At 44.2% G+C, this 22898-nt stretch overlaps 4 protein-coding genes, 1 long non-coding RNA gene and 9 other non-coding genes across 18 annotated transcripts; 13 read left to right on the top strand and 1 right to left on the bottom strand.

Moving 5' to 3' along the window:
- The first annotated feature begins 325 nt into the window (after window positions 1-325).
- LOC118102252 lies at window positions 326-3895 on the top strand. 3 transcript variants are annotated; one of them, XR_004694638.2, is made up of 11 exons: window positions 326-452; window positions 1276-1338; window positions 1547-1608; window positions 1820-1882; window positions 2091-2154; window positions 2385-2446; window positions 2664-2727; window positions 2931-2994; window positions 3225-3287; window positions 3496-3560; window positions 3775-3895. It is a non-coding gene; the product is annotated as an uncharacterized LOC118102252 (long non-coding RNA). The 3 variants fall into 3 exon arrangements; XR_007032416.1 differs by lacking the exon at window positions 3225-3287; XR_007032417.1 differs by lacking the exons at window positions 326-452; window positions 3775-3895 and adding an exon at window positions 703-994 and having other exon boundaries at window positions 3496-3768.
- LOC118103076 lies at window positions 1385-1476 on the top strand. Its single transcript, XR_004694803.2, has one exon. It is a non-coding gene; the product is annotated as a small nucleolar RNA SNORD14 (small nucleolar RNA).
- Window positions 1662-1753, top strand: LOC118103070. The gene has a single exon (XR_004694798.2). It is a non-coding gene; the product is annotated as a small nucleolar RNA SNORD14 (small nucleolar RNA).
- On the top strand, window positions 1929-2020 carry LOC118103075. The gene has a single exon (XR_004694802.1). It is a non-coding gene; the product is annotated as a small nucleolar RNA SNORD14 (small nucleolar RNA).
- Window positions 2223-2314, top strand: LOC118103079. The gene has a single exon (XR_004694806.2). It is a non-coding gene; the product is annotated as a small nucleolar RNA SNORD14 (small nucleolar RNA).
- LOC118103078 lies at window positions 2500-2591 on the top strand. Its single transcript, XR_004694805.1, has one exon. It is a non-coding gene; the product is annotated as a small nucleolar RNA SNORD14 (small nucleolar RNA).
- Window positions 2774-2865, top strand: LOC118103073. Its single transcript, XR_004694801.1, has one exon. It is a non-coding gene; the product is annotated as a small nucleolar RNA SNORD14 (small nucleolar RNA).
- Window positions 3063-3154, top strand: LOC118103071. The gene has a single exon (XR_004694799.1). It is a non-coding gene; the product is annotated as a small nucleolar RNA SNORD14 (small nucleolar RNA).
- Window positions 3334-3425, top strand: LOC118103069. The gene has a single exon (XR_004694797.1). It is a non-coding gene; the product is annotated as a small nucleolar RNA SNORD14 (small nucleolar RNA).
- Window positions 3614-3705, top strand: LOC118103072. Its single transcript, XR_004694800.2, has one exon. It is a non-coding gene; the product is annotated as a small nucleolar RNA SNORD14 (small nucleolar RNA).
- Window positions 3896-4306: 411 nt separating the features above from the next.
- Window positions 4307-8620, top strand: rnf175 (ring finger protein 175). The gene is made up of 9 exons (XM_035149033.2): window positions 4307-4456; window positions 4741-4778; window positions 5203-5344; window positions 5758-5912; window positions 6013-6120; window positions 6614-6734; window positions 6811-6944; window positions 7037-7138; window positions 7430-8620. The coding sequence occupies exons 1-9, from the start codon at window positions 4436-4438 to the stop codon at window positions 7548-7550; spliced, it is 942 nt and encodes a 313-aa protein (XP_035004924.1). The 5' UTR covers window positions 4307-4435; the 3' UTR covers window positions 7551-8620.
- On the bottom strand, window positions 8387-13821 carry tlr2 (toll-like receptor 2). Its single transcript, XM_035149031.2, has 12 exons — window positions 13692-13821; window positions 12884-13146; window positions 12391-12547; window positions 12155-12304; window positions 11177-11383; window positions 10962-11084; window positions 10507-10657; window positions 10203-10367; window positions 9928-10107; window positions 9714-9854; window positions 9135-9643; window positions 8387-9056 (listed from the first exon to the last, which is right to left on the bottom strand). The coding sequence occupies exons 2-12, from the start codon at window positions 13143-13145 to the stop codon at window positions 8648-8650; spliced, it is 2454 nt and encodes an 817-aa protein (XP_035004922.1). The 5' UTR covers window position 13146; window positions 13692-13821; the 3' UTR covers window positions 8387-8647.
- LOC118102683 (galactose-specific lectin nattectin) lies at window positions 10937-17262 on the top strand. Of its 3 annotated transcripts, XM_035149038.2 has the most exons (8): window positions 10937-11393; window positions 12235-12359; window positions 14759-14977; window positions 15567-15886; window positions 16322-16413; window positions 16503-16637; window positions 16825-16933; window positions 17014-17262. In XM_035149038.2, exons 4-8 carry the CDS (start codon window positions 15595-15597, stop codon window positions 17079-17081), a joined length of 696 nt encoding a protein of 231 aa, XP_035004929.2. In that variant the 5' UTR covers window positions 10937-11393; window positions 12235-12359; window positions 14759-14977; window positions 15567-15594; the 3' UTR covers window positions 17082-17262. The 3 variants fall into 3 exon arrangements, with proteins under 3 accessions (XP_035004929.2, XP_035004932.2, XP_035004933.2); XM_035149041.2 differs by lacking the exons at window positions 10937-11393; window positions 12235-12359 and adding an exon at window positions 13933-14370; XM_035149042.2 differs by lacking the exons at window positions 10937-11393; window positions 12235-12359 and having other exon boundaries at window positions 13933-14977; window positions 15572-15886.
- Window positions 17263-18438: 1176 nt separating this feature from the next.
- Window positions 18439-22269, top strand: fgb (fibrinogen beta chain). The gene is made up of 13 exons (XM_035149032.1): window positions 18439-18584; window positions 18690-18722; window positions 18804-18898; window positions 19123-19225; window positions 19477-19545; window positions 19624-19738; window positions 20190-20296; window positions 20383-20497; window positions 20593-20712; window positions 20802-20924; window positions 21008-21102; window positions 21287-21477; window positions 21753-22269. The coding sequence occupies exons 1-13, from the start codon at window positions 18504-18506 to the stop codon at window positions 21982-21984; spliced, it is 1479 nt and encodes a 492-aa protein (XP_035004923.1). The 5' UTR covers window positions 18439-18503; the 3' UTR covers window positions 21985-22269.
- The last annotated feature ends 629 nt before the right edge of the window (window positions 22270-22898 follow it).

The following is a 22898-nucleotide window of genomic DNA, read 5'->3' as shown; positions in this document are numbered from 1 at the left end:
TTTATAAATATAAATACAGTTAATTACAGTGATAGATACAAATTATTGTTGTTCTTTAAGTGTAAATCATGATATTAATTATTATTAAATATCATAATGTGGAACTAATTCAAAGTTGTATTTATGAAAGAAGTGGTCCCTGAGCATATATCCAGAGAATTGTTGTAATAATTGCTGCAGACCGACAGTTGTCCTTTCTTTTTGTGTTTAATAACTGTTGTGTATTTATTTGTCTGCGCTGTTCACACGTGTGTGATTTTAAACATCCGGAATCCTGGGTGTCGCTGTCCCTCCAGTCCAGCAGGGGGCGGTCAGGCGGTGAGGGGGGGGCCCACACCACATCCGCCATGTTGGATTAAAGCGGGGCTCGAACAGCGGGTGGACCACACGTGTGAGGACCAGCTGAGCAGCAGCAGCAGAGGAACCGGGAGCGACCATTCCTCTGCGAGACGGTAAAACTGTTCAGATCTTGTTCCAATGTTCGTGTGAGTGTTGAAATAGTAAAGTTCGACCCTCGGTGTGAATGTGATGAAGAGGAGCTCGGCCGTGTTCCGCTGAGATGAAGAGGAGCTCGGCCGTGTCCCGCTGAGATGAAGAGGAGCTCGGCCGTGTTCCAGTGAGGATGAAGAGGAGCTCGGCCGTGTTCCAGTGAGATGAAGAGGAGCTCGGCCGTGTCCCGCTGAGATGAAGAGGAGCTCGGCCGTGTTCCGCTGAGATGAAGAGGAGCTCGGCCGTGTTCCGCTGAGATGAAGAGGAGCTCGGCCGTGTTCCAGTGAGATGAAGAGGAGCTCGGCCGTGTTCCAGTGAGATGAAGAGGAGCTCTGCGGATGTTTCAGGATTGACTCTGAACGTTGTCCACGTTGTTTCGGTCTTTACACAAACAGACGTCATGTTTTAAATGAACCGGGACACGGGTCGTTCAAAGGGAATTACAATGTTCGGAAACTAACTCCGCTTCGGGTTCGTTCAAACAGAAAACACGTGGTTTCAGATGGTGAGCTGAGCACGCGCTGAAGAACTTCTTGTTTTAATGGCTCAAAGCTTTGAAACGTCATGAATATTAAACTTGTAATCAACATCTAGTCACGCCATGACGTAGCTTTCTGTGACGGTTTTCAAATGAAAATGTAGCCTCAGAGTTGACTTCTAATTAAATGATAAAATTTTTTAAAAGAACTGTATTTAAATGCATCATACACGCTATAATTGCAGTGACTGTTTCTAACATTCATTGTCCTCTGCTTTAAAACCTGATTTTTGTTTTTACATTTTCAGAGTTTTATCGCGTGGTGCAGTACCGCCTGTGAACCCATGGACGCCGACACGTGCACCATGAAGGTGAGTAAACTTCTGCTGTGGTTGAACATTAAGAAACGTGTCCTGTTCGCAGTGATGACGACTTTCCCTGCCATTCGTAGTTTCCACCAGAGGTCACCAGACCGATGATGGCCCAACCTTCCTTGGATGTCTGAGCGAACTCTTAAATAAGAATATGATCTTTGTTTTTTAGGCTTTTTAACTAATGTGTCATCTCATGTGATTTCAGGGTGAAATCTACTGGAGTCCATTCATGATTCCTGCCCAGTGGAAAGCTTTGGATATTTATAGGTATGAGTAGAAACCGATTTTTGATAGTATATGTTCATCTGTTATATACATGTTCGCAGTGATGACGACTTTCCCTGCCATTCGTAGTTTCCACCAGAGGTCAGCAGACCAATGACGGCCCAACCTTCCTTGGATGTCTGAGCGAACACTGAAGATCTAACTTGTGCTGTAACATCTCTGCTGTCGGAGCTAAACTGAAACTCTCTTTCAGGAGGATGTTGGGTCAGTCAAAGATAAATCGTCGACAGGGTGACGCTCAAAGATGGTGACTCTGGTACGTAAATAATTGTTATAATACACATGTTCTCTTAAAGTCCTGTTCGCAGTGATGACGACTTTCCCTGCCATTCGTAGTTTCCACCAGAGGTCACCAGACCAATGACGGCCCAACCTTCCTTGGATGTCTGAGCGAACTCTTAAATAAGAATATGATCTTTGTGTTTTAGGCTTTCAAACTAATGTGTCATCTCATGTGATTTCAGGATGAAATCTACTGGAGTCCACTCATGATTCCTGCCCAGTTGAGGAAAGCTTGGATTATTGCTGGTACGTGTTGAAACAGATTATTTGAGATTACATGTTCATCTGTAATATACGAATGGACAACCTAATGTTCGCAGTGATGACGACTTTCCCTGCCATTCGTAGTTTCCACCAGAGGTCAGCAGACCGATGACGGCCCAACCTTCCTTGGATGTCTGAGCGAACTCTTAAATAAGAATATGATCTTTGTGTTTTAGGCTTTTTAACTAATGTGTCATCTCATGTGATTTCAGGGTGAAATCTACTGGAGTCCATTCATGATTCCTGCCCAGTGGAAAGCTTTGGATATTTATAGGTATGAGTAGAAACCGATTTTTTGATAGTATATGTTCATCTGTTATATACAGTTCGCAGTGATGACGACTTTCCCTGCCATTCGTAGTTTCCACCAGAGGTCAGCAGACCAATGACGGCCCAACCTTCCTTGGATGTCTGAGCGAACACTGAAGATCTAACTTGTGCTGTAACATCTCTGCTGTCGGAGCTAAACTGAATCTCTATCTCTCTTTCAGGAGGATGTTGGGTCAGTCAAAGATAAATCGTCGACAGGGGTGACGCTCAAAGATGGTGACTCTGGTACGTAAATAATTGTTATAATACACATGTTCTCTTAAAGTCCTGTTCGCAGTGATGACGACTTTCCCTGCCATTCGTAGTTTCCACCAGAGGTCACCAGACCAATGACGGCCCAACCTTCCTTGGATGTCTGAGCGAACTCTCAAATAAGAATATGATCTTTGTGTTTTAGGCTTTTTAACTAATGTGTCATGTGATTTCAGGATGAAATCTACTGGAGTCCACTCATGATTCCTGCCCAGTTGAGGAAAGCTTGGAATATTGCTGGTACGTGTTGAAACAGATTATTTAAGATTATATGTTCATCTGTAATATACGAATGGACAACCTAATGTTCGCAGTGATGACGACTTTCCCTGCCATTCGTAGTTTCCACCAGAGGTCATCAGACCAATGACGGCCCAACCTTCCTTGGATGTCTGAGCGAACACTGAAGATCTAACTTGTGCTGTAACATCTCTGCTGTCGGCGCTAAACTGAATCTCTCTCTCTTTCAGGAGGATGTTGGGTCAGTCAAAGATAAATCCTTGACGGGGGGACGCTCAAAGATGGTGACTCTGGTACGTAAATGTTAGTTGTAATACACATGTTCTCTTAAAGTCCTGTTCGCAGTGATGACGACTTTCCCTGCCATTCGTAGTTTCCACCAGAGGTCAGCAGACCAATGACGGCTCAACCTTCCTTGGATGTCTGAGCGAACTCTTAAATAAGAATATGATCTTTGTGTTTTAGGCTTTTTAACTAATGTGTCATCTCATGTGATTTCAGGGTGAAATCTACTGGAGTCCACTCATGATTCCTGCCCAGTTGAGGAAAGCTTGGGATATTTATAGGTATGAGTAGAAACCGATTTTTTGATAGTATATGTTCATCTGTTATATACAGTTCGCAGTGATGACGACTTTCCCTGCCATTCGTAGTTTCCACCAGAGGTCACCAGACCAATGACGGCTCAACCTTCCTTGGATGTCTGAGCGAATTCAGATCCAATGTCCATTTGCTCAAAACATGCTTGTCGGTTTGCTTACGTTTACTTTTTCCCGACAGGTCCACGAGATGGTCTCAACTGTTGATTCCTCAGGAGGATTTCTCCATTTCATCGTAGCATTAACAGTTGTGTGCTTTTTTGTTTTTGCTTCATCAAAAAATAAAGATTGAACTAACTGAAGTTGAATTATGATTTCTTTGGTCTCTAATACACTGTTAAAAAATGAATCATGTCAATTCAACAAAGACCTCCTTAAAACCAACGATGAAGTTTTCTTACTTAAACTTAATTTCAGTTTCATTACTGTGGCAAACGACCGGACGTCTTCTGAAGAAATCAGACTGTAAATAAAGATGGATGACAAGTCTCCACTTTCTGCGGCCGCCATCTTGAACTCTGGACCAATCACGAGTTTCACCCCGTTCTTTAAACATGAAGCAGATTAAAACCAAACTAAGTAATAAGGACTGATTTGTATGAATTTTCAAATAAAATTATTTTGTATTGTATAAGGAATAAACACTTAATATTTCTGTAACACTATATTTCTGAAAGGAAGCCGGTGTTTCAGGGCTACTGGGACACCGGCAACCTTTCTCACAACGCGGTTCTACGGAGCAGATGGTGACTGACCCTCCCGGGCCTCCGTAGCCGCTGTCACAGCTGTGCTAGCTGCTAGCTGCCGTGTAGCTAACAGCAGGAGCGGGTGAGAAGCTAACAATGGCGGCTGTGCTCCCCCAGGTAGGAACACCTGCGTTAATACACCCGCTGTTTTCACTGTGGGCGGTTAAACGAGCTCAAGTAACCGTTAACACGAGCTAACGTTGACCGACCTAGCTAGCATGCTAACTAGCTGCGCTGTTCGATGCCAGCTGTGAACGTGAAACTCGAGCTGCTCCTGTTTCACCGCGACGGGAACAGTGACGTAATTAAAGGCGTAAAATCAAGTGTCTGGAGTTTGTGTTGATGTCATTTAGCGGATAGCGCACGATGCTAACCCAGAGCTACTGCTTGTGTGATTCCAGGACGACCTGCTGAAGATGAGCCACAGAGAGAACTGGAGGTGAGCCCTATCTATAGATCTGTATATGGATCTGTATACAGATCTATAGATGTATACACGTGTTCCACCATCACTGGTTCTACCTGTCGACTCAGATTGGTGTTTTTGGTAGAACGTTAAAATATCGACTTTATTCTCAAAATGCTAAAAATATCTTCCTCTGATTTATTTTCCCTCTACTCTCAGAGTTTATTGTTGATATTGTAATTTTACTCAACATTTCCAGTTCACAATATTTTAATCTTTGACACTACTACGTAAATCTTATTATTCTTGACATTGTAACTTTGAGATTTTACTGTCGACACTTCCGGGTCTTGATATTACAACTTTATTCTCGAAATGCAAAAGGGATTTTTTTTAAAAGTATTTACATCTCCATTCACCTTTGACCCTGACCCCCTGTGCTCTTGCCTCGTGCCAGGGTCCAGCACGAGCGTCTGCATGTGAAGCACCGGGGCCACGAGGCCATGCACGCCGAGATGGTGCTGATCCTCGTGGCCACGCTGGTGGTGGCTCAGATCGTCCTGGTGCAGTGGAAGCAGCGGCACCACCGCTCGTACAACGTGAGGAGGAGGCTGGGGGGGGCTCACGCATGCTAACACATGCTAACACACATCATCTGGGGAATAACTCGTATTTTATTTCTCTACATTAACCAGACACAGCTGTTACGTCACTATGGGACCCCATTGATAAAAATGGTAACTAGAGTCGCGGGTCTGCTCGTAAATATCCGTCCTCTAAATGTGTCGGATTGTTCTCTGAGGAATCGGTGACAATGTTTGAAGAAAGTGGAAAAGAATTCCTGATCCGCACCAAAGTTTAATGAGCGCCACACCACATCCTCCCAGTTCACCGCTGATCTGTGTAATCGTGCTAACAGACGATAACGGACAGAGGCAGCCAGTCAGTATCTCTTGTGTTCTGCAGTAAAATAAAGTATTTATAGAGCGTTAAATGTACGTGTCCTCCTCAGTTGGTGACCCTGGTCCAGATGTGGGTGGTGCCTCTTTACTTCACCATCAAACTGTACTGGTGGAGGTTCCTGTCCATGTGGGGCATGTTCTCCGTCATCACCAGCTACGTCATCTTTCGAGCCACTCGCAAGCCGCTGTCCTGCAGGACGCCGAGGTGAGCGGCGCTCGATGCTGTGGGCGCCTCCCGATGGTGGTCACTTTGATTTAAGTTGATTTGGTGCCGCTAGGATTTAAACAGAAATGTTGTTTGTTAGGATGGTGTACAAGTGGTTCCTGTTGATCTACAAGCTGAGTTACGCGGTGGGCGTCCTGGGATACCTGGCCATCATGTTCACCATGTTCGGCTTCAACGTCTTCTTCAGGTCAGTGCGTGGTCACACTACATGTGGACATTGACCACAGGAGGGCAGTGTAGTATCTGTGGGGGTTTCTGTTGTGCTGACTGTGTGAACAAGTTATTTCTGCTCCTCAGTGGCTCAGTTTCAGGGTCGACTCCAACCAGCCGTCAGTTCTGGTGCAGATTCAAACCTGCAATAAAACATGCTTTAGATTTAGCTCTGCCAGGGGTCGGAGGCAAATCTTCACCTGCTGCATTTGTAGATTGTCACATAAGCACAATGAATCATGGGATATGTTGGGCCTACATACAAATTGTTTTTAAAGTAGGTGAAACTTCAGAAGAATTCATTTTTAATGTGCTCAGTGGGTACAATGGTAAAATAAACATCTTTTTAATGTTCAACCGAAGAACTTTCTCGTCCTTAGTTCTGTTGCTTCGTTTACAGGAACGAGAGCCCAGAGGTTTGTCGCTTCATTTACACACAAAGTAAAACCTTCTGGTCTGTCCGTCTGTAGGATCAAGGCAGAGGACTCCATGGATGTCGGTGTAATCATGCTGTTTTATGGTCTCTACTACGGCGTCATGGGCAGAGACTTTGCTGAAATCTGTTCTGACTACATGGCTTCTACAATCGGGGTAAAGACTAGTTTCTTCTTGAAAAGTTTCAGAGCTTATCAGCAGCCTTTGGCTAATCAAAACTGTGTGTGTCCAGTACTACAACAAGGGAGGCATGCCCAGCAGGAGCCTGACCAGTGACATCTGTGCGGTGTGCGGTCAGCGGATCCTGGTGGATGTGGAGGAGGAGGGGTTTATCGAAGACACCTACCAGCTCTCCTGCGGACACATGTATCCTGTAGCTCAGCATTTTGTCTGCGTGGACAACAGTTGTCGTAGCACCAGACACATTTTAGATTTTCTGCCTTAACATGCTCCTCCAGATTCCACGAATTCTGCATCCGCGGCTGGTGCATCGTGGGTAAGAAGCAGACGTGCCCGTACTGCAACGAGAAGGTCGACCTGAAGAGGATGATGAACAACCCGTATCCTTTTTGTTATTGTCCCTGTGGCTGGGGAACTCTTCACATTATACTGAGATCATTAATCTGACTCCAATTTAACTTTCAATCTTTGGTAATAGATGTTAAAATATGACTCAGCGACATGTATTTTCCTTTCGAGTTAATATTCTGTCTTATAATATCCAGTAAATCAAATGTAAAGTGTATATATATATATGATATTATGAACCGTAGAAACACTGAGCAGCTCTCGTTCGCACATCACCTCTCGTCTCTCCGAGCTCTTTCCTTAATTCCTTCATCTCCTTCCAGCTGGGACAAGACACATGTCCTCTACGGGCAGCTGCTTGACTGGCTCCGATACTTGGTTGCCTGGCAACCCATCATCATCGGTATAGTCCATGGGATTACCTTCACACTAGGCCTTGAATAGAGCGCTGAGGAACACCCCTGTTACGTCTGGATTTAAGTGCCGCTATCAAACTTTCAAAGTCGGCGTGACAAGGAACTGACTCGGCTTTTTCTTTTTTCTGTAACACGTTCTTTGACAGAACGCCTGTAGAGGGACCCCTGGTGGCCGGGGTTTGCGAGCGTAGGAGCATATGATCCCAAAGCTGCTGCCGACTTGATCATGTATTTAAGCAAAGATCCAGTTTTCCAAATTTTCAACAAAGTCATATATAGTTTGGAATTTCTGGAATACGTTGCTTCATTTTAGTTTTTTTTTTTAGATAACCTTTATTTTGTGCCATGAATAAGTTTTAAAGATTTTTATTTGCACTCCGCCTGGTTCCTCCGACGCCACTAACAAGCTCCTGCTCAGTTCTTTGAAAACACTTGACCGGCTTTCGTCAAGCTGCAGCTCTTTGCACTTTGATTACAAACAGTTGTGGTTCACATAAAACCTGTTTACATTTCATGTAAGTTTTATTTATAAGTGAACTTTTATTTGAAACGTCTGTTTCATTATTTGTTATTGTGCCTGAAGTTGATAAGTGTTAAACTTATTGTAGCAGTCGGGGTAAATATGTCTTTGTAGGTTGGTCATCGTGTGTAGAAGAAAGTAAAACATCCAGGATCAATCAGCGCAGTATACACACTTTGAATAATTATTGATCCTTGAAAGGTTTTATTATCCGTCTTTCTGCCACAGGAACTCATATTGCTGCTGATGATTTGTATTTATTAAATATTTGAAGAGAACCACAACAAAGTGTTTGAGTTGTTCAGAGATGTTAAATTCTGCAGTTTAGTCAAACAATACAAACGTTCACTTTTTGAATTTATTGCTCCAAATGCTTTTCTCACAGTTTGAGTTTTATGTCAGTTACAGTAGCTTCAAATGTTCAAACCCACTTTGTTTCAGTACATGATTTTAAATGGATAAAAGTTTTTGTCCATCAATTGACTCTAAATAATTCTTAATGAAAATTGAAAAACATATTTTTAAAAAATGTTTGCAAATGTATTAAAAAAAAAAGTATTAAAAATCTCTTGACATTTCCCTGAGTGATGTTACTCTGGTCTTCGTCACTCGTCCTCCTCTCCCTTTAACGCGTTTCGGAGAGTCCTCCAGAACTCCCCCCTCCTCTCCTCCTCCTGAGGCCACTCCAGGTACGTGGTGGAGCTCATGAGTTTGCGCAGTTTGCAGAAGCGTTTGGGGACATTGTCCTTGGACAGCGGCTCCAGCAGGATCAAGATGGCCGGCTCTCCCCTGATGTCCTCATCGAAGAGCCAGAAATGGGAGAAGTCCAGTTCGTAGCGGCACCAGTCAGACTGCACGAAGTTCTGGGAGAGAATGAAGACAGTCCGCCGGCTGCGCTCAATGGCGCTCATGATGTTGTCCATAATCCAGTGTCCAGGAAGGAAGTCCCGCTTGTGGAGGCAGAGGGTCAGCGGCCGAGGGGCTCTGCGATTCTCAGAGTCTTCATCGGCCTCCCTGCGATAAACAAGAAGGCAGGGGAAGTGATTTGTACCAGATTCCATGGAGCGATGGACCAGTGAAGAAGTAACTCACCTTGGCTCCTCCAGCTCCGGCACCAGGAAGGTTTCCACCCAGCCAGCATCTTTTTCACTGTAGGAAACGAAGGCATCAAAGGAAAGCAGTGCCTCTGATCCGGCTCCATCTCTCAGTCGCCGGCGGCGCCGAGAGCTATGCTTGGCCCTCAGCCACGCCCACATCATCCTGAGGTACCAGAGGGCGTGGAGGCGCCACAGCAGGACGCAGACCAGAATCCCTACGAATAACGCTACGCCGCAGCTCAGGGACACGAACAAAACCCGATGGCACATGACAATGGAGAGATACACCTGACCCACTGGTTCCCCCTGCAGGTAGAAAGGAGAGTCGCAGACGTAGCTCTCCGCTCCGTCTGTTAAACGCACATCTTCATCCCCTTTAATGCTCGACTGGAGGAAGGCCACGAAGTCACAGGTGCAGACGAACTTGTTCTGACCTGCCTGGAGGTTCTGGAGCCGTGGATATGACTGGAGGTCCGAGCGGTGGAACATGTTCAAGGTGTTCGACTGTGGAAGAACCGAGAGGTCACGACAAAGACGACTGGAAGCAGAAATATGAGATGTGATAGTTCTCTACCTGCACAGTCAGAGTTTGGAGGTTGGGGAACCAGCCTCCAGGGGGCAGCGTCAGGAACTTGTTCCCTGAAAGGTGGAGCTCTCTCAGGACAGGCAGGGCCACAGTGAAGTCTTGGAGATCGTTGTTACTCAGGTCCAACACCTGGACACGATACGTGACAAGTTACACATGTTTTCATTTTGATGCTGCCACGTCTGTTACACCCGCTCAGTACCTCCAGAGTTGTGGGCAGACAAGGAGTGGTGGTGGTGAGTTTAGCCCCAGAGATGTTGAGGTATCGCAGGGTGGAGGGCCAGGAGCAGGTCCTGGGCATGGAGCTGTAGCGGGTCCTGCTGATGTCCAGGTGGGTCAGTTTGTGGAGCGTCACCACCAGTCGACTCAACGTAGACAAACACTGAGCAGAAGGGGGACAGAGGCCATTTGTTTCCGGTTAAGTTCAAACAAGACGCCACATATGCTTTAATTTTCTCTTAAGTTTCGTGAAAGCACCTTAAGAGCGTTTCCGCTGATGTTTAAAACTCGGAGCTCCTTCAGCGTCCCGTTTCCGTCGCACAGCGTCTCGACCAGAGTCATGTCGGTCAGCAGGTTGTCGGTCAGGTCCAGGTACTGTAGGTTCGACATGAGGCAGGTCGAGGCGCAGGGAATCACAAATATCTGAGGGTGAAGGTCAAACCTCAGAATGAAGCCCAGTGTTCAGACGTAACAAAGTAACGAGCAGGTTCATCACAATATATACAGTCACTGATGGTATACATGCTCGCTGATGGTCTTTATGAATACCACACGTCTTTACCCTGGAGTTTATGACGGACACCTTCCTGGGGTACTGCAGCAGAAATTTCAGTTGCAGAAACGAGACGAACTTGAAGACATCCAGAACCACAACGTTTCGTGCGAAAAACTCGTCCATGCTGGAAGTATCGGCCCAGCTCGCTTTCTCCCACCTGACGTCGGCAGAGGAAGAAAGAACAATTACAGTTTGTGCAGTCGACAGTCAAACCTTTTCATTTCTCATACAAAGTTTAAAGCGGCTCTTAAAATAATTAACAAGTTACTAAAACTAAAGTTAGTTTTTATGTGAGAATAAAAACTATATTGACTAAAATACATCTTTACATTAACTTGAGCACAAAAAAGGAAAAAGCAGTTTTGGTTCATGAGGACATTTTAATTTTAATTTAAACTGCAGAGATGTCTTGTTTCATTAATCATCCTTTTCTTTATCCAGCAGACGCACTGATTTCCCACCTGCCCTCGCCGGTGAGCGTGACCCCGTCGAGAGAGAAGAGGGTGACTGGCACTCCGTCTAAAATCTCTAACACGCCGACGATGGCCTCATCGGAAACGGAAAGGTTCTGGAAGGTCAAGTACCTGAGCAGTGACACCAGAGAACAGAGAGCAGTCGATTTACGGCTTTTAACATTGTTTGTGTTGAGAATCTTGTCTTTAGACTGTGGCCCCACCTGACCCTCCTCCGGGCCGCCGCCCTGAGCGGCTGAACGGACCCATTCCCAATCAGATGGAGGTCTTCCAGGACGATGGGCGTCTCAGGGTACGACACGTCACCGAGCACGGCCGAGGCCAATGCCACGTTTGTCAAAAAGGGTCCATGGAGGCTCAAAGTGACGCGACCCAGCGGCCAAACGTCCGCAAGAGCCCCGGACTCGTACCTGCAGAGAAGTAGGAAACTGCCTTCACTCATACGTCCTCATAAATCATCAATCTGTCATCAACAAATCAAAAACAGATACAGAGCATCAAATGTGGATTCATCTGAAATATAAATTCAATCAATAAACTTAATTTCAGGACAAGTTACAGCTTTTTTCTTTCTTCCATGGAAATAAAGAGGAATTCAGTCTGCAGTCGTAAATAGAAAAACTTAATGAAGTGTTATGTTAAATGTTATGTTTTATGGATGAGTTCCTCTCAAACGTTACGATGAGTTTTTTCTTTATTAAACTTGACAGTAAATTCAATCTGAAACTTTCAGACTCTCCTTAAAGTGAACTGACCGTGTTTCTGTGGCCTCTTAAGTCTTATTAATGGAAAATAATTCAGAGATTATAACTTGATTTGGCGTTTTTCATCAGGAGCAGAACATTAAGAGCTAGAAATCAGTCCTATGTAGTAAAAGTAGATCAAATGCACCAAATAAAAGATAAAAACAATAAAAACTGTGGAAACTAAAATGTTGCGAAGTTATGAAATAACATTTAAATTGACTAGATTTGGATCAAATCACACACACTCATTAATATCCGTCCTCTCAACGTGTCTGATTATTTTCACCAAGATCCATGAATTATTCCCCGAGAAATCAAGGAAAATGTAAAAAGAGATAAATAAATTCCTGGATCTGAACCATAACCTTCTGAGTTCTTCTCCGACTCATTCCACTTCTAAATCAACCAGCAGACAAGTTGAGGTGTGACGTGAACCTGCTCAGGTTGTTGGCGTGGACAGTGAGCGCCTCCAGCTCGGTGACTCCTGACAGAGCTGCCATCTTTATCTCCTCCAGAGCCGGCCCTCCGAACGCCAGCCTCCTCAGCCGCACCAGCCCGCGGAACTCCGGAGTCGAACCCACGCACCTGGAGGAGACCAGAGGGACACTGCATCACGCGGCCACAAGTATGTGGACAGAAGGTGAGCGCTGTGAGGGCTTCTCCTCCCTCACCTGTACGGGTTGTGGAGCAGGTTGAGCCGCAGCAGCGCTCCCAGCTCCTCGAACCACTCGGGGTTGAGTGACGTCAGCTGATTGTTGGACAGGTCGAGCTCCTCCAAACTCCAGAGAGAGTCGAACGCTGCCGGGTGAATCACAGCTACTCTGTTTCCTGCAGGAACAGTTATTAGAGAACAGCTGGTCCATAAAACCTTTGATTTCACAGAGCAAACAATGCAGAGAAGATGTGTATTCACTTTAATTCTGGATTTAAATTCAGCAGATCTGAACTTACTGTGTTTATGGCTAAACTGTAAAATATCAAACCTTGATTACATTTCTTTGTCTTGATGGTTTGATGCAAACATCTGAGGAATCATTGACCACTTGTTTTTCACGTGTATTGACTTTATATAACGCTTTCTGTAATCTTCTACTGCCTAATGTTGGTATCGACCACAAAAAAGAGATTACTGCTCAGAGTAAGGTTTGCATCGGGTGGCGTTACCATGGAGACTCAGGGCCCTCAGTCGCACGTGGCCCGTCAGGTCGTCATCGGTCACCGTGGTGATGTTGTTAAAGGACAGATCCAGAGTAAGCGCACGGTCTGTTACTATGGGAACGTGGGTGAATCCGCCCCGGGTGCAGTCACAGGAGAGGTGGCGGTCACAGCTCTGGCAGGATGGCCTCTCGGGGTTTGAACTTTGACCCTCGCACAGGGAGAGGAGGAGGAAGAGGAGGGTGACGTGAAGGATCATCTGCTGTCCCATACTGAAGAAAGAAAAAGAGGAGGGGCTGAGGAACCAAAGTCGTGGAGGAAATGAAATTTGATAAATGAGGAAGTCGTCAAGCTTTTATTGAGACTTCAATAGATTGTTTAAGTGTAACTCTCCCAGTTAGTGGATACGTCCAGTGCTCGTTCACAAGTTCACATCAGCCGAACGCCGCGTCGCCACTTTCACCAGAAAGAAGCTAAAATATCTGTGATACGAACTCTGCTCAGCGCGTGAGAAAAAAACTGACGCTACCTGGTGTTAATCTGTTAACTATTCACCATTTGTCGTCAAGTCCCTTCAGAGACATTAACGTGATTCTGTTTTAAAGAGCTTTAAAGTCTTTTCATGGTCCTCAGTAAGAAATATATATATATATATATATATATAGAAACCTGAAGAAACCTCAGAGACAGAAGTGCAACCGAGCACATCCACCAAATCACAACATCGATGAGAAAAGTCCAAGTGCTGCAGTAGAAAGCTTTTAATACGTTTCTCCTCTTGTTGGAGGAGTCCAGCGTCAGTTAGTCGTGGTCTTACCTTCACTGTTCTGCAGCGATGATTCCAGAGAGTGAGGTGAAAGAATTCAAACCGACAAAGACGAGAGCTAAAGCTGTTTTTTTTATGACGGTTTCCAGAGGAAGTGAGATCTCGGGTGAAAAGAGGTAGTGAGCATGATTAACTGAGTGTGACACGTTTAACAGCTTTTGAAAACAATGAAAGGATCTTATCTTTTAAACGCTGTTTGTGTTACATTACACTGGAACCACTGTATGAACCGGTCTGTGACCACAATAACTTCTGCTTCGTCTGGCTCCAGTCAACTCTTCCTCTTTGTCCTCGTCATAAAGACTCTTCTGATAAACAGCTTCTCACATTTTCTTTTGGAACGAGAGCAGCAGTGGAGGAGAAAGAAGAGATGAAACCTTTCCTCCATCACGTTACTGCTGCAAGACAGAATCATTAAAACAGTCAGACCACGATAAACGATTTCAAACAGATGCGGGCAGCGACCTGGAATCGACCGTTTATCATTTACCTCTGAGTGTGTTAGTGTTTCAGATACGCTCTGACCTCGGTTATGCTGGACGCTGCCTCATGAGCCGAACACGACGACAGGACCGAGGTCAACGTCAAGGAGGAAGAGAAGCTCTTACCTCAGATTAACTGGCTGGAAAGTCTGGACCAGAAATCAGTAGAATCATCTCTGACGTACGAGGTGAACTTAAGCTCAGTTGTTGAACCTGAGTTGTTTTTGTCAGTGTTGGTCACGATGGAAAAAACCACAACACAGGACATTAAAGTGCGTGAAAACAAATCCTGATGCAAGAAGCTTTTCTCACGACATTCAATCTCAGTGGACACAAGAGATTCTGTCCTGGAGAAACCGAACTTGTGAAGTTTTAAATAAGATCAAGTCGTTTTCCAGCCGGTGTTGTTGTGGATCTTAACATACGATCCAGACAGTGTCAGTGATCCAACCGTCTGTAACCCAGACAGTGTCAGTGATCCAACCGTCTGTAACCCAGATCGGCACAAAACACGAGTAACTTTAGACCAGATTGCAACAAATTTCTGTCTTTTCTATATTTCTTTTGATGCTAAAGTTACAGGAAACCTGGAAACAAACGGATCTTCTGGGAAACGGGACACAATGAGACGCCGTGGACAAAGAAGAAGAAACGATGTAAACTAAAACTTATCGTGATTACACTCGTCCGCTGATTCAGGATAAATACAGGAGAGGATGAACCGAGTCAGTGTTGGATGTGAAGGTGAAATACTGACGCAGGAGAAACTCTGATAATCTACACAGCTGCTCCTTGGTGAGTCCGTATTAATATTACATTGTGGTATCGATCTATTTAAATGATCTATTTCAATCCTTCAGATCTTTTTCTCCAAGCAGAGATTTTATTGTGATTTTATTATAATCGTACAAACAATAATTTAGTTAGATTGAAATGATTTCATCAGTTATTTAAGTGCACAGAATAGAATTAAACTGTCAATATCCTGATTTACCTTCTAGGTGGAGATGATTTCAAAAACCACGACACAACCAGTGTCCTTCATAATCATCTATGAATCAAATATTTCACACAGTCTTTTACACCAAATCTGAATTCTACATAGATTATGATTACGTCTAAGATTAATGTGACGTTTACTCTTTTACTGCACCTAATCTGAATATTTCATTGTTTTACTGCATTTAATCTGTGAGAGTTAATGTTGTGGACGTCTCATGATTAAATAAACTAAAATCAAACTTAGTGAAATAATGAATCTCTCCTGGTAGAAAGAGTCAAAGTATTCTTATTGCTTTATTAATTATTAGTAACTTATACCTGTGATTACTGAGCTGGTCGTTAACGAGGTTTCTGTTTTTCGTCTCCTGTGTTCTTTTAAAAGCCCAGACTCCCTCTTCTTCATCATCACCATGATGAAGGTGCTCAGTGCGTGTCTCACCCTCTGCCACCTTTTGACCCCGACTCGATCCCTCCCGCTCAACTCCACCGAGCCCATGGGCAAGTACTCGGGCCTCTGTGAGTACGAGAGGCAGCAGTGCTCCGGCCTCGTCGGATCGTTCTGCCCCCAGTGCGACGCCTACGGTAACTTCCTGCCGCAGCAGTGCTGGGGCTCCACCGGGTACTGCTGGTGTGTCAACGTCATCACCGGGGTGGAGATCCCCAACACGCAGACCAGGCCGGGGATGGATCCTGTGGAGTGTGGTGAGACGTACACACAGAGCTTCAGTTTGGGTTCTGGTGATTACAGTTCAGAGGAATGTTTTCAGATACATTTAATTTACCTTAAAGTTCAGGATTTAGCTAAACAACCACAAACTGTTTCGGTTTAATGATAAATTCAGGACTTTAACTTCTACTGGAATGATTTTATTATGTATTACTGCTACTTTTACTCAAGTAAATGATCTTAATACTATGATGTTGAGTTTTTGTCATTTCAAACCAGTTGAGGTTAATGTTTAATAGATTTTAGATGATAAGTTATTTATGTATTTTTTCCCTGTCTTTAGTGTTTGAGAGCAGATCTCATTGATTCACCTCAAATAGACAATAATTAAATCTATAAAATACAAACCTGAGTCTAAATGTTGATTCTACTTAATATTTGATCAAATGTGCTGCGTGACTGTTTTGCAGGCGTGGGGTACTCCTGCCCCAGCGGCTGGAGCAACTACGCAGAAAGGTGTTTCAGCTTCATCGACACCCCGAAGATGTGGGCTGAAGCTGAGGTGAGGACAAGAGGGAGGCGTGGAAACGTGTAGCGCCCCCTGGATGTCACACTGTTCATATCCTAGACTTCTTCTCGTGTTCCCTCCAGATTTACTGCCAGTTTGACGGAGCCAACCTGGCGTCGATCCACAGCTACGAGGAGAATCGCTTCGTCATGTCTCTGACCAGAGGAGACACCCACGACTTCCCTGAGACCTGGATTGGTGGCGTTGCTCCCGTGCTTGTATGGAAATGCTTTGGATCACACAGATTGTCTGTATATATCAGATCACCTGACAGGATGTAGATTTATCATGAACATTGTACTTTTGGACAATAAGATACGTCCCGAGGGAGGATTTATACGTCATCGAAATCCTGCAGCCATACAATTTATTTATGTGTTTATATTTGTGTGTTTCCATCCACAGCCCGGTTACTGGCTGTGGACTGACGGCTCCAAGTTTAACTACGAGAACTGGTTTAACCACCACGACATCAATAATCCCAACGAGACCTGTCTGAAGATGAACTATGGATGTAATGAATTATACGAACACTCGTCTTCATATAACGTCACTGATGGTCTTTCTATTGAAACTGTTTTTCTTGTTTTGCAGACGACTTCAAGTGGTTCACCGACTCGTGTTCTGCTGCTTACCCTTTTGTCTGTTCCAAGTTAGTCTGAACTCACCCGACGATCAGAACCAATCAGGTTCCTTGGTTACATGAAAGGTAGATTATATATAAACACAGCTTCTATCGGTTCATTTTCTTTGCTTGGATGTTTCACTTGTGGCGTATCCAGCTTCAAAGATCTGTAGAGTTATAATTATCACATCAATATATCAATAAACATTTGCATAACATTGGACTGTGATGGTGAAAGTTTGTGTGAAACTAAACGAATAATCTATATCTGAATATTTGGCCAAAGTTCATTTCTTCCAATAGAAATCGTCTTAAACCTCGAACTCTGGACTTTACATTTAGTTGCTGCAGGAAAAATCAAGTTTACGATTTAAATGAAATCAGGTCTAAGCTCAACTTTGTACCATGTCAGGTTATTCCTCTGGCCTGAACTCAATGTGTGGGTGTGTGGGGGGGGGTTCTAAAACCTTTGACCAGTACTGTGTTTACACACATTGATTTTTTTTAAATGTTAACAAATAGAAAATATTTGTGTCACAAGTCAAACCAGAAAAGTTTTTTACTGAAAGTTTAACCCAATGGTTCAGTAACGAGAAGGTGACGCTTCACTAGAAACCGACATCGTACAAATGGGGTTAGAACTGTTTAGATGCTGCCGCTGATCACACACCGTTGGTGGTTTGTTGGTATAAATGCACAGTTTGTGTGTGTGTGTGTGTGTTTGTGTTGAGGGCTGTGATTTCGTAACTCAACCTTCTGGACTCAAACAAATATCAGTCACTTCATCGCTCAATTCCCAAAAGTGACTCACTGCTGCCCGATGGCAAACAAAGTATTTCTGAATCCAGTTGGGGATCAAATCATTTAACAATCAATTCAGGTTCGGTTTGAGCAGCCTCAAGTTTATATGTTCAAAATTCAGGACTTTACTGTCATCGTATATATATAATTCATATAAATATAAACTGTAAGAGGCTTCTCTCTCCAAGATATATCTGTATATAGAAAGATGGTGGAAGCATCAGTAGTTAAACATATACAGACGATTTTCAGATACTGTCTGTGATGAAAGTTTTCATAGATGGTGGATGTCAGTGTCCTCAGTCAGGACGTGTTGGAGACATTAGCAGGAATTAAATTCTAGTTTAAAAATGTTGCATCCTTTGAGTGGTAAGGACCAAAGTGGTAAAGCTGTAACTCTGGACGACACCAAACGCTCAAACTGCTTGAATGTTATGTTCAGTAAATTCGGCCTTATCAGGAAGCGTGTTCGTCCTTTTGCCCTTTTGTTCCTCCACAAACATCGATCCCCCCCGAGGCTGTGACTCAGTAAACTGTCCCCAGTCCCTGACCGAGTTCAGCTGATCAACAAGTGGGACGTCCACTCGAGAGAAGAGGATAAAACCCAGGGCAGATCAGGTTCCGGGGACAGTTCCATCAGAGGAACCTTAGGACAGTGATGAAGACGCTGCTGCTGCTGGGCCTGTGCCTGTGCCTGAACTGGGCTCATGGAGACCTGGAGTTTGACGACTATGACCTGGTGAGTTCACTTCTCTAATAATTGCATCAGGCTGAATATCAGGGAAACGTTCAGTGAAGCTGTGAGATTCAACACAAGAGAAACTTTGTCTTTTGTCTCTCACAGGAAGCCACCAGCTCGCCGGCGGGGAACGGAACCGTACGTACCAACTCTGCTGGATGACGTGTTTTATCTATAGTTTGACTTTTTGGTTATTTATGTGTCTCTCTTGTCACTCAGGGAGTAAACGCTCGTGGTCACCGCCCACTTTCGAGGGGCAGGGATAGCTACAACCGCAACCGATATTCCCCGCCCCCTATCAGCGGTGGCAGCAGGTACATTCACACTGACGAACAAAATGTGGCGTGATGTTATACAACTAGCAGCAATATATACTACTATATAAAACTTCATCAATAACTGTATGTAGAGACTGTATGTAAAATTAGATGACATACACAGCAGCCGGCCACCAGGGGGCAGTGAAAAAGAGATTATTATGAGGTTTTTCATATAGGATGAAAATGGTGGCCTAACACTGATTGTGTATATAACCCAGGTACCGCGGCCGCCCGACGCCGGCTCCAGTGGGAAGAGCACAGCTGCAGGAGAAGGAGCAGCAGCCTGATGCCGGAGGATGTAACCACGCCGCAGAGGATATGGTACGACCGCACAACCGCTGGCTTTATGTTTGATTCCATCAACTGCAGGGACGGTAAAAACTGATTCATGTCCACGAGGGAAAATCAAGAACTGAACCTTTCACGCCTTTTTATTCTGATCCAGTGACAGTTGAAAGATTGCATGAATTTTTTCCAATAAAAGCACAACCGCAAAACTATTACAGTAATTATTGGACCCAACATGATTGACACCTGGAGACTGATGGGTTAAACTTGTTTTTGTCCACCAGGGGGTTTTGTGTCCCACTGGCTGTGAATTGAAGACGACGCTGCTGAAGCAAGAGAGAAACGTCAAGACGGTAAAAATCTAACTCAACAGAGATGAGCTGAAGTGGATCCGTGGATAAGTTGTTTCATCTTTACGATCGTTTTTACAGAGTATAAACGAACTGAAGCCTCTCGTGGACGAATTGTCCAGATCCTCCAACACCATCTACAACTACGTCACCAGCATGTCCACGTCTCTGAGGGAGAGACAGAGAGTCGTGAGCGGTGAGAAGAAACCGACACACGACAACATGTGAAATCCATCATGACTCCGCCTTCTTCTCACACTGAAGCAAACCAGTGAGAGGATCAGGTCCAAAGTCAAATCTTACTTTTATACAGTTTTATTTAAACTAATTTACAAAATCTTATAACTGTCATTTGAAAAAGTTCATTAATGTTCTTTGTGAACATGATCTATGATGCGCTTATTCCAAAAAAAATACACATCTGGATAAAATACGATTATTTGATTGTGCAAAGAGGTCAGATGCATTAACTTCATGACAAGAATACACATACTGTCATTTTACACATGTGGATTATTCATGGGTTTGAACCACAGGCTGTTTGAGTGAAGCCAGCTGATCAGGATTGTGACGCAGGTCAGATTCTGTATCACCGTCTCCCTTTAACTCTAATGTAAATATACAAAGTGCTGGTTCTCTGCTCTCAGACAACAGCAGGGTGGTGGGGGAGTACACGGATCGAGTGGAGGATCAACACGCCTACATCAAGGAGACGGTGGACACGGTGTTCCCCTCCAACATCCGAGTCCTGCAGGTACGTCCATCAAGTCGTGTGTAGAAGAAGAAACTTTCTCCATGTTCAAACTCACCAACCTCTGACTGAATGTGTCGTGGCTGCAGGGCGTCCTCGACAAGGTCCGGCTGAAAATCCAGAAACTGGAAAAAGCCATCCAGTCCCAGAGGGTGTTGTGTCAAGAGCCCTGCAGGACCAAGTGTCCCATACCTGTGGTGTCTGGTAAGTGTTCATCCTCTGGAGATCAGGAACGATTTATAATTGATAATGTCTGCGATGGATTAAGTGATCGCCAATAATATTTAAATGCTGTTCAGGTAAAGAGTGTGAGGACATCTTCCGTCGTGGAGGAAGAGACTCTCAGATGTACCTGATCCAGCCCGACACCTTCTTCCCCCCGTACAAGGTCTTCTGTGACCAGACGTCACAAAAAGGAGGTGAGAACATCGATCACCTCAAACACCTGCGACACTAAACTTCTCCTACTTTCTCTAAACGTGACGGTTCTGTCTCTCTGTTTCTCCAGGATGGCTCCTCATCCAGAGCAGGCTCGACGGCAGCGTCGACTTCGGCCGGCGCTGGGACGAATATCGCCGCGGATTCGGAAACACCGCCTTCGATGTTGGGAAAGGTCACTGTGAGACTCCGGGTAAGAGACGAAGAACCGTTTCACCATCGAAGACGTCTCGATGTAGCTTTTCTCAGCTCATTCATCGGTTTGTCCTGTGACAGGTGAATTCTGGCTGGGAAACGATCGCATCAGTCAGCTGACCAAGATGGGCCCCACTGAGGTCCTCGTCGAGATGCAGGACTGGACGGGGGACAAGGTGCGTCCATCACAAACTGAACGTCTGCACTTTGTTTAGTTCGAGTGACGAAGGAAATGTTTTCTGTCATTTATTGTTCACTTGGTTTTAAAATCAAAAAGAAACAGTTTCTTTGTTATTGATAAAAAACATCACATTCACGTAGTTTGAAGAATTATATTTCAACTGTTTGGATTGAATTCAGGTCTACGCCCAGTACCGCCAGTTCACCATCCAATCAGAGACGTCCAATTACGTGATGGCAGTTGATGGTTACTCTGGAAACGCCGGCAACTGTTTCCTGGAAGGTTCCTTGCAGCTGTTTGGTGAAAACCGCACCATGACCATACACAACGGGATGATGTTCAGCACCAACGACAGAGACAACGACAACTGGTGAGTCGGACAAGAACCAACATGGCTGCCTCGGGGGGGGTTAGGAATCAATAAGACAAGTTACACTAAAGGTCTCAATGTTCTACACCGAGGTTTTAATTCATGGAGCAGTTTTTTGTTTATAGAAAAATATATATATATACACAAAGAGATTTCCACTTTGTTCTTAACTCAATAGATTTTTCTGCAACATTTCTCATTTTTACAAACTGATGTGAACTTTGATCTGTAAAACGTCAGTAACTTAACTTGCTTGTCTGGTTTGTCTGCACCAGGATTCCCGGGGATCCGTCCAAGCAGTGCTCGAAGGAGGACGGAGGCGGTTGGTGGTACAACCGCTGCCACTCAGCCAATCCCAACGGCCGATACTACATAGGTGGAGCCTACACGAAGGAAATGGCCAAGCACGGCACAGACGATGGCATGGTGTGGATGAACTGGAAGGGGAGCTGGTATTCACTTAAGGCCATTAGCATGAAGATCAGGCCGTACTTCGCCCCCAGCTAAACGCGTCGCAGGACGTCGTCACATGTGACTCACACAGACGCCAAAGTAAAGAGCCAATGAGATCTTGTTTCCACGGTGATGGACACACACACACATTAGTCTGGAAAACGTGTACGAAGAAAATAAAATGTTACATTGCGCAAAAAAAAAAACACGGACAAATGAAGCAAATGTTAAAGATACGAAGAGAACGATAAATGTGTTGTCATGTTTGGTGTGATGTCATCGGTGAGGACGACTTGAACCGTCCAACGCTACTCAATAAAAAACAGATTGAGGAACAAACTTCGTCTGTTTTGGTCATTTTACTCAACAAGAATCTCAGTTCGTCCTGTTGAAGTTCGTCCATCGACCACTAGGTTCAGTTTTCAGGCAACATGAATCAATCAGAAATAACCAAAGCTTTTACCACCACATATAAAGAGACTTTAATTTAAGTTCTGCCTTTATAATCTTTACTGTATTTACAGCAGAAAGAAGAACCAGTTAAATGTAGTTGTTGTTCAATAAAATTAGATATAATGCAAAAAAGGTACCGCCTACCCAAGTCAAACATAAAAGAATAAATAAGAAGACGGGAATTTACTTGCTTAAACATTTACAAACGGTTTGTTACGATCAATGGTTACTAGTTTAGCACGTCGTCTGAAATATGTTAAGAGTCATAGTTAGTATGACGTTTTTCACTATCATTGTCATGACTTTTGTTGATTTTGAGTCGGTGTAATTGCATCAACTCTTGAATGAAAAAAGTCTTGGTTAGCATGTCGTCTGAAATAAGAATTTTTTATTGTCCGAAACATGTTAAAAAACTCAGTTAAGTGTGTCGTCCGAAATATGGAAAAAAAATATGAAATAGTCATTGGTATTATGTTTGAAACAACTTCAATTTTCCATCTGCTGATGAAGATCAT

This window comes from Hippoglossus stenolepis, chromosome 23, assembly GCF_022539355.2.
Source record: "Hippoglossus stenolepis isolate QCI-W04-F060 chromosome 23, HSTE1.2, whole genome shotgun sequence".
Classification (NCBI taxonomy): domain Eukaryota; kingdom Metazoa; phylum Chordata; class Actinopteri; order Pleuronectiformes; family Pleuronectidae; genus Hippoglossus; species Hippoglossus stenolepis.
The sequence above is the reverse complement of the archived record's forward strand: the minus strand, read 5'-3'. Positions and strand labels throughout refer to the sequence as shown.